We start from the raw sequence: 9,277 nt of genomic DNA, 5'->3' as shown, positions 1-9,277 counted from the left end.
GGCGCACGGCCAGGTGGGCGCGTGTGGACGAGGCGGAGCCGGGCCTGTCCTCGGAACCGCGTCTTCACGGGCGGACGTGCCGAGCCGGGGGAGCCTCCCGCGGCCGGGCTGGTGCTCCCGCGGCGCCGCGAGGCCGTCGGCTCAAAACCCGAGCGTCCTCGCGGGAGTCGGAGCCAGAAACGGGGCCGTCTGGTTCGCTCCGGTGTCCTTTCTGTGATCCGGTGCAGACGGGGCCCGTAGTCCTCGGCGTAGCTGCTTTTCACGTTAAGGCCATTGCGCTCTGCTCTTGTAAAGCTCGCCTATGCGAGCCGAACGGGCGAAGGATGCGCCGTCGCCCCCTGAACCACCTTAGAAACCAGCTCGGCCCCGGGGGTGCTGCCCGGCGTCCTTCAGACCGCGTCGCCAGAGAAACGACCGCGTGAAGGCTCGTTCCCGGGGCTCCCGTAGCCTCTCGGGCAGACTCGAAAGCGCCTCGGCCTGAGAATTGCCTCCTTTTGTCTTTGTCCCTAGTTCAAAGAAGAAATCTCCAGGCGGTTTAAAGCCAAACAGGATCAGCTGGTTCTGATCTTTGCGGGGAAGATCCTGAAGGATGGAGACACGTTGAGCCAACACGGGATCAAAGATGGACTGACTGTGCACTTGGTGATTAAGACCCCACAGAAGTAAGAAATCGTCCTTTCCCGGGGTTTTAGGAAATGACACCGCGTGTTTGTGAGTTCCTGGCCGTCGAGCGTACGAGTTCAAATTCGGGGGGCTGCGGGACTTTGCTCTAATTGGGTCTTGGCTCCCGGGCTCCTGGGTTTCTTAAAGCTTTGCAGAGTTGACGTGCTTTGAAATCTTACGAGTATTAGTTGTTGCGTGTAAGAACCTATTAAAGCAGGGATTTCTCCGGGTGACAGGGCGGATATGGAGATTAAGTCACTTGCTCATAGCCATGCGAAGCCAAAACCTTGCGCTCCAGGGTCCCCGCGGCTGCGGGGTCCGACCGTCCTGTGCGCTGGGAGATCTTTCAGCAAGAGGCGTTCAGTGAGTGTAGGGTATTATCAAGAGCACGTAACGATGTTTTTGGGGGTAACCTTTCAGGCAGACCAGAGACATGGGTGTAGATCAACATATTGGAAAGCTGCTGCTGGGTGACTCTTAAGTTATAGTTGTCTAATGATTCCTGGTGCCGTCGCCGCATTACAGATGCAAGCAGGCCTCCTTGTTCCTAATGGCCCTTTCCCACCATTCCTGGGACTCGTCTTTCCATCTGAGCAGTGGGCGTCATTAAACAGGCTCACGCTCCTTTTGAAGCTGTGTTGTCCCCCACCGGGAGCGCCTCCTCCCTGGCTTGTTAAAAATCAGTACCTCTTTTCTGAAGCCACACGAATTGTCAGCTACTGTTGGAGGCTTTTGTACAGAACAGTACCTCTGCACGGAGCGTGCTGATGCCATGCTGCTTCCCGCTGTCTCCGTGATAAACCTCAGCACTTGCAAACTGTCTCCTGGGGTAAACTAAAAACTGGCCCATCATTCATTTTTGTCTTTCTAACGGTCACCGGCATGTATGCATCGCAGCCTTTCCTTCCTCTGCTGAGAGAGTCCAAGTGACCCTGATCTTTCTACTTTTTTTTTTAATTTTTTTTTTTATTAAACTTCCTATTTCCCATCTGCTTGGCTTCTCCCCAGTCTCCCTGACTGCAGCCGCTGCTGTGGTAGCAGCGAAATTAGTTTGTAAAATGCTTGGGATTAAAAATTGCCATGGAAAGTTCCATGGAGGCAAAAAAATCCTCATCCAACAATTTCTGTCCTCCCGGTAGCCGCAAGCCTGCTCCCTGGGTAGTTATTCTGAAGTATTTTTCCTAGGGCAAGCATCTCACAGCAGCTGGCTAGGCATGCTCTATTTCAGCTGCTTTTGGAGGGGAGGCTGAGTGAATGGAGGTGGATGGCAGAGAGATCTCGGAGGGCTGCAAGGGGAGAAGGGCTTTCAAAGCAGCTGGCCAGCTGTGATTTCTTTCCAAGACACTGGCCATCTGCAGTTTCAACCCCTTTAAGGGCCACCTCTGCAGATTCTCCTTTCCCAGTCTCATTGCTTTCCTCCCGCATTCACAGCTTTCCCATAAGGTTTTTGTCTCTCCTTTTAGAAAGGCAGTCAGCCTTCCTTTCTGCTCAGTGCAAGGAGCTACCTCCCTGCAGTCTGTTCAGGTACTGGGGGCAGCAGGTTCTCTTGCCGAGTGGGCAAGGAAGGTATTAACCCTTCTTTGTGGTTGAATGGCCAGTTTATGGGAAGGGGGCATCATTTGCAAACCACCTGATGGTTCCACATTCATAATGGCATTGACATGCACTGTAGCCCCCTTTTTCAGATGAGTTGCTGGTAGTTCCAGGGGTCATGCCCACCTTCCCATTGGGGATTGGAACTTTAACTGCTTTTGGGTTTTAAAGTGTCCTTCCCCCCCCCCCCCCATTGCTGTATGAGAGAGAGAAATGAGGAAGGGAAACTAGCAAAGCTAGAACAGCTGTGGTAGCAAATGGCTTCTCACCCTGCCAGTGTGGGTGTGTCCTCTTAACCTTAACAAGCTTGCTCATGGATCTGACTAAGCTTGGGTGCAAGTTTCTGCAGCATCAGGGCCTTGCTTCTCTCCCATTTCTGCTTATAATATGCCCTGTTGGTTGAAGAGAAAAGAACATGAGAAAGTCAAGCTGGAAGGGACCTTATACGGTCATCTAGTCAAGCCCCCTGCTCAAGGCAGGATCAGCCCTGACTCAGATTCACAGAAATTTAGGGCTGGAAGGGACCTTGTGAGATCATTGGGTCCAGTCCTCCTGTTCTTGGCAGGAAAGACCACTGGGGTCAAATAACCCCAGCAAGACTCAGCCATCCCAGCCCAGTGTCTGTCCAACCTGCCCTTAAACATTCCCAGGGATGGAGACTCCCCCACCTCTCTAGGTGCCTGTTCCAGTGCTTGACCACCCTCCAAGCCAAAAAGCTCCTCCTCATCTCCAGCCTAAATTGCCCTGTTGCATCTTAAGGCCATTGTTCCTAGTCCTGTTCCCTGCAGCCACAGAGGAAAGCCCATCTCTGTTATATGTGGTGTAAAAGCCTGTTATACATGGTGCAGTCAAATGAGTCAAGAATGCTGGTAACCAACTAGTTGCTTTTTTGATATAAAACACAAAAGTCAGTGCCTGCTTAGGGACCAAACTCCTCTGAGGTGCATTGACTGAATTAAGTATATACCAACATCGCTTCTCTTCTCATTGCCTTGGGTGAGAGCAGGTGGTTTTGGATGTGATGGCTCTACATCCCCCTTGACCGGAGGTGGTCACTCCCAGCTTTTTTTCTTGAACTGCAGAAGGGAACCGGCTGTGTGAGTTTCCCTGCCGCAGCGGTGACTGTCTCTTCTCTCTCTAGGGTTCCAGATCCTTCAGCTGCTGCTGCCTCTGCTACTTCTGCTGCTGCCTCCACCCCTGTTGCAACACCTGCCTCTCCCGCTGCCCCATCTCAGCCTTCCACGTCCAGCAGCGCCGGCTCCGATGGGGGAGGTGGCAGCCGGCGGAGCAGTGGGTCGGGGACCACGGGGGGTGCTGGAAATGGAGCACCCAGCAACCCTGCATCCATCCTCTGTGAGTGATGTGGTTGGTTTCTCTGCCCGTATAGTTCAGCCTATGCATCCCTCTTTTTCCCAGCTGAAAGTGCTTGTCCTGATAGTCTATCTCTCTCCAGCGGGTTTTGGAGGCATCACTGGCCTCGGCAACCTCGGGATGGGCTCTGCCAACTTCATGGAGCTCCAGCAGCAGATGCAACGGCAGCTGATGTCTAACCCGGAGATGCTATCCCAGATCATGGAGAACCCCCTGGTGCAGAACATGATGTCTAATCCTGACCTGATGAGGCAGATGATCATGGCCAATCCCCAAATGCAGCAGCTCATGGAGAGGAACCCTGAGATCAGCCACATGCTGAACAACCCAGAGCTGATGAGGCAGGTGGGTGAGAGGGTCGAGGTCCAGAAACCTGCCTCTGAATCCTTCCCTGTGGGCCTGAGACTGAGCTTTCACCATTTCAGTGCTTGTCTCTAGGATGCTACCGAGCCGTTTAGCCCATAACAACGCATGCTGGAGTCTTTTATGGTGCAAACTGCCCTGATCTTCCCAAACTCTCCTCCCACAGACGATGGAGCTGGCTCGCAACCCCGCCATGATGCAGGAGATGATGCGGAACCAGGACCGAGCCCTGAGCAACCTTGAGAGCATTCCAGGAGGATACAATGCCCTGCGCCGGATGTACACAGACATCCAGGAGCCCATGTTCAGTGCAGCAAGGGAGCAGGTATGGAGGGGGCTTCGGGGGCAGCAGCAGTGGGGTCTGTCCCCCTTACGGGTGAGAGTAAACCCACCTTGCACAAAGGACTGTAGTGCTGGGTACAGGTTTCTCAACGAAGGGAGTGCTTAATAAACCTCAGACTAGGGCAGACAGGATCTGTATTGCGTGTGTTCCAGTAACCCCCGCAGGGGCAGGTTCTCACGGCCTTTTGGGTGGTCTGATTCAGTTCTCTTTCTCTTTCTAGTTTGGCAACAATCCTTTCTCCTCCTTGGCTGGAAACACTGAGAGCTCGAGCTCCCAGCCTTTACGGACGGAAAACAGAGAGCCTTTACCCAACCCTTGGAGCCCCATACCACCTGCCTCACAAGCCCAGGTGCCCAGCAGTGAAGGGAGTGCTGGCTCCACGACCACCCAAAGCACACCGACTGTATCCAACCCCTTTGGGATCAATGCCGCTAACCTGGGCACTGGTACGTATCCTGGAGAAGAAACGGGTGCAGTTGGTTTGGCACCAGCCTCCCAGCTCCAGGTGGCTCCAGGTTGTGTCCAGCATCGCCGTGTTTGCTGTAGTCACTGAGTCTTTCAGATGAGCAAGTCTACCGTGATGCAAGTTGGAACAAATTGTTCCTTGTTGGGGCTGCCTGAGGGCTGTGTTGGAAGCTGGGCTTCATATTTATTTCCCACCCCCTCTTGGGGTACATGACTGCTTAGAAGAGGAGCAAATGAATGGCTCCAGGCCTGGCCTCTTGGAGCATTGCATTCTGGGGTGTGTAGTCTCCACCGGCTGCCAGACTTTTTTTTTTTAAGGAGTTAGATGCAAATTATTGCTGCTTTGCCCAGCATGTGGATGGACTAGAACAGGGGTGGGCAAAATGCGGCCCCGGGCCAGATGCACCCTGCCAGGCCATTCTATCCAGCCCGCGGGGCCCCTAAAAAATTTAGCAAATTAATATTGATCTGCCCCGGCTGCCTGTCATGTAGCCCTCGATGGCGTGCCAAAACTCAGTAAGTGGCCCTCTGCCTGAAATAATTGCCCGCCCCTGCTATAGTGGCCAGACTGCTTGATTTCCATTCTAGCGTTCTGATGGTAGCTTCTTGTGGGGTAGGGGTAAGGCAGAGGCCATACATTTGCTTTTGTTGTTGCTGGCACATGTTAACCAGCCCCGGGGGCAGGTAAAAGCTTGGGTGGAGCTCTTTTTAAAAAAAAAAAAAAAAAAAATTGTTTTAATCTCTGAAAATCTCAGGTGCTGTGAAGTGTGTGCTGTCTTTAGCCTTTGATTCTTTCTTGTGTGCCTTTTGGTGTGTGGCTGCCTGCCCTGTCTCTACAAGTCATGTGTTCAGCCCTAGGCAGCATCTCTCCTTTTCAGCAGTGATCAGGCTTGCAAAATGGTCTTTTGCTTTATCTCCCCTTTATCTGTCGTTTCCCCCCCCCGGTGTTGTCACAGGAATGTTTAACAGACCAGAGATGCAGGGTCTCCTGCAGCAGATATCAGAGAACCCTCAGCTGATGCAGAACATCATCTCTGCCCCTTACATGCGCAGTATGATGCAGACACTTGCCCAGAACCCCGACTTCGCAGCACAGGTAAAAGGGTAGGAGGGGCTCCTCATATAAACAGGCCTTGATGCTTTGCTTGTTAGAGAGCAGCGTTCTGATAGAGCTCCACAGAGTGAGCCAGCTTTTGTACAGAGGCTTGAAGACTGGTGTCTTCTGTTTATCTGTACAGCATGTACAGCCTGGTAGTGTCCCATCTTCCTGCCCTGGGAAGGAAAATCCAGAGTTGGGTGCCCACCCAGCTGCCCTCTCTGAATCTGTTGGGTAACAGCAGTAGGTGTGCGCCACACTGGGCTGCAGTTAGACTTTAATGAAGGCACCTGATAGCCATCTCCTGAGCCACGCAGTGCCCTGTAAAGGAACAGGAAGGCTCTCGGTATAAAGTGCCTCCAGCTCCCTGTGTTCATTGCAGCTCTCATCCCATGCCCTGTGGCCAGGACCTGACTGGCATTGTCACATACTAGACCTCTCAGTGTGGAGAACACACGTGGTCTCATGGCATAGGAGCAAGGTTGATAAGTGGCAGAGGCCCCGCTGACTTGTCTGATGTTTACTGTTTCCTCGCAGATCATGGTAAATGTCCCCCTCTTTGCTGGGAATCCACAGCTTCAGGAACAGCTCCGGCTTCAGCTCCCTGTCTTTCTGCAGCAGGTAAAGACTCTGGCCTGGCCTTGCTCCGTGCTGGGTTTCTGTGCCCTTGTAGCAAGGGAAGCTGCTGTGGTGCTTTTTGGATGGGTTGTGGGGCTGAAAGAACCAGGGGGGTGGCTCACAAAAGGAGATGGGGAAACTAAGGGCTCCTCTAGACAGGAATGCACAGCAAATCTGGGTTACCAACAGGCGTGCAATCATAGTGAGGTAATGAAATCTTATTAAATCCTGTGTGGGTGTTCACGGTCTCCTTGACTTTGGAGTGCAAGTTGGTTCATCTTCATTGGCTTTGGGAATGATGGAAGCTGAATGAAACAAAGGTGGTTTGAATCCTGAATGCCTGTGTCCACCTGGGGGGTTGTAGCAGCCTAACTAATTCGCTTGAATCCAGATGCATTTCTTCAGACCTCGGCGTTTCTGTGCAGGGACACTCACAAAAAAACAAGAGGAGATCTAGAAGCCCATGCCTACTGAGAAGTTGGATCCTGCTGTCCCTGGGAGCTGCCCCCCCCAGGCTCCTGACTGAAGCTCTGGCTTTCGGGTACCAGCTCTGTTTTTCCCTCTTTTCCCAGATGCAGAATCCCGATTCCCTCTCGATCCTTACCAACCCCCGCGCCATGCAGGCTCTCCTCCAGATCCAGCAGGGGCTCCAGACTTTGCAGACGGAGGCTCCAGGCCTGGTGCCGAGGTAATGAGGGCTCAGTTCTGCTTCTCCTGACACAGACAGTGGCTGTGCAGGCAAGCGGCGGGTGTGCCAAGGCCTTGCCTTGGGGATCCCTGCGGGCACTCCCCCGCACTGCTGCATTTAGCTTCCAGCCACTTAACTCTTTCTACCACTTCACACTGAAGAAGAAGCTCCCTCCATGCTCTTTCTAGCATTAACCCCTCATGCCCCATGCACTTGTCTGCAGTACATGGCATGATGTCAATTCCTAAACCTAGTGCTAGGGAATGCCCATCCTAGGGGCAAGATGGATATTCAGTCTGTAGCTTCCATCAGTAAGAGAGCCCATTTCTCCCAACTCTGCTTGTTGTGTGGATATAATTTAGCCAGGGTCAGTCTGGCATGAGAAGCTGAGGCTGTGTAATTCCAGAGAGTCTGGGCAGTGCGTCCTGATCCCCAAAGTCAGTGTTATCAAAGTGGTCTGTACTCATGGTAGCAGACAGTGAAGAAGGGAAGAGAGGAAAAACCAGATGGAAGCAAAAGCACAGAGCAGGAGAGATTACGGTGTACTTGTAGGGACATCACGAAGCAGTAGATCCACCCCTGGGGGCATGTGGCAGTGTGCAAAGTTCAGAAGGGTCTGCAGCCCAAGCAGCTTGGAACTGGTTCCTTTAGGTGCCCTTAGTTCCTCTGCCAGCCAGGACTGACCATGCCCATCCTGTGCTTCCCTCCGCAGCCTCAGCTCCTTTGGAATGCCCCGGATCCCCCCACCCACCACGGGAGGAAGCACAATCCCAGAAAACCCGGTCTCCTCCACTTCAACACCTGCCAGTGCCTCTCCATCTGGGGGCAGTAACCCCCAACAGCAGCTCATGCAGCAGATGATCCAGCTGCTGGCCGGGGGAAACTCTCAAGTACGTACAGGGATCAACTCCTTGGTTGTAGGCATCTCCTGTTCCCATGTGACTCTTGACATAGGCTGGGAGCATCCTAAAAAGCCTATGAGGGGGGCAACGAAAATGGTTAGGGGGCTGGGGCATATGACTTATGAAGAGAGGCTGAGGGAGTTCAACTTATTTAGTCTGGAGAAGAGAAGCCTGAGGGGGGATTTAATAGCAGCCTTCAACTCCCTGCAGGATGGTTGCAAAGAGGATGGAGCTGGACTGTTTTCAGTGGTGATAGATAACAGAACAAAGAGCAATGGGCTCCAGTTGCAGCGAGGGTATTTGAGGTTGGATATTAGGGAAAACTTTCTCACTAGGAGGGTAGTAAAAGCAGGTTACCCAGAGAGGTTGTGGGATCTCCATCCTGGTGGGGTTTTAAGCCCCGGCTAGACAAAGCCTTGGCTGGGATAATCTAGTTGGAGCAGGTCCTGCTTGTAGCAAGGGGTTGGATTAGATGTGACCTGAGGTCCCTTCCAGCCCTCATTTTCTATGATGGCACAGTATATGAGGGGTGTCATGGATAGGCTAGCAGCCATGTTGCAGGGGGGCTTCCCCTTAGCAACCCTCAGCTTTGCTGATGCCAAGAGCTGCATAAGATCTCAAAGCACCGCACAGAAGAAGCTGGTAGCATTAACCCCATTTTATCAGTGGGGGAACTGAGGCACAGAGAGGGGAGGTTTCGCTTGAAGTAAAACCCCAGGTCCCTGGAGTCCTAGTCCCGTGCTGTGTTCACAGGGCAACGCTGCTCAACACTGCTGTACGGCACCAGGAGGTACGGTGCTGTATTGTGTGGTTTGGGTGGCAGGAGTTGATCATAGCAGCTTGGCCACATCCCCACTGAGGACAGCAGCTGCCCTGCTGGGCTCGTTTGCATGGGATGTTCTTGCTGTTGCATGTTGTGGGCTGGAGCTGTCAGTCAGGCTTCAAGGTCAGCTGTCGGTGACCTTGAAATGGTGATATAAGTAGTAATTGTGGGATGTGCCTTGACCCAGTGCCCATGGCACTGGGTTGGAAGCCAGGAGACCAGGGTTCTGCTCCCAGCTTTGGCAGACCGCCTGCTTTGGGAGCTTGGGCAAGATGGTTCCTCTCTGGTGGTTATCAGGATTGAGGACATAGAGTACTGGGAAATCATCCGATGCACCTATGCTATGTCCCTG

General features: G+C 53.0%; 1 protein-coding gene across 1 annotated transcript in view; it reads left to right on the top strand.

The window, feature by feature from the left end:
- UBQLN4 (ubiquilin 4) overlaps positions 1-9,277 on the top strand; it is an 11,842-nt gene that overhangs the window by 988 nt on the left and 1,577 nt on the right. Inside the window, exons 2-10 of the mRNA XM_006032613.2 lie at positions 511-662; positions 3,398-3,609; positions 3,710-3,972; positions 4,157-4,315; positions 4,554-4,779; positions 5,755-5,894; positions 6,432-6,515; positions 7,085-7,200; positions 7,913-8,090. Of these exons, the coding sequence (XP_006032675.1) occupies positions 511-662; positions 3,398-3,609; positions 3,710-3,972; positions 4,157-4,315; positions 4,554-4,779; positions 5,755-5,894; positions 6,432-6,515; positions 7,085-7,200; positions 7,913-8,090 (1,530 nt within the window). The remainder of the gene's footprint in view (positions 1-510; positions 663-3,397; positions 3,610-3,709; positions 3,973-4,156; positions 4,316-4,553; positions 4,780-5,754; positions 5,895-6,431; positions 6,516-7,084; positions 7,201-7,912; positions 8,091-9,277) is intronic.

The sequence above is a fragment of the Alligator sinensis genome, unplaced genomic scaffold, assembly GCF_000455745.1.
Source record: "Alligator sinensis unplaced genomic scaffold, ASM45574v1 scaffold811_1, whole genome shotgun sequence".
NCBI classification, from domain to species: domain Eukaryota; kingdom Metazoa; phylum Chordata; order Crocodylia; family Alligatoridae; genus Alligator; species Alligator sinensis.
The sequence above is the reverse complement of the archived record's forward strand: the minus strand, read 5'-3'. Positions and strand labels throughout refer to the sequence as shown.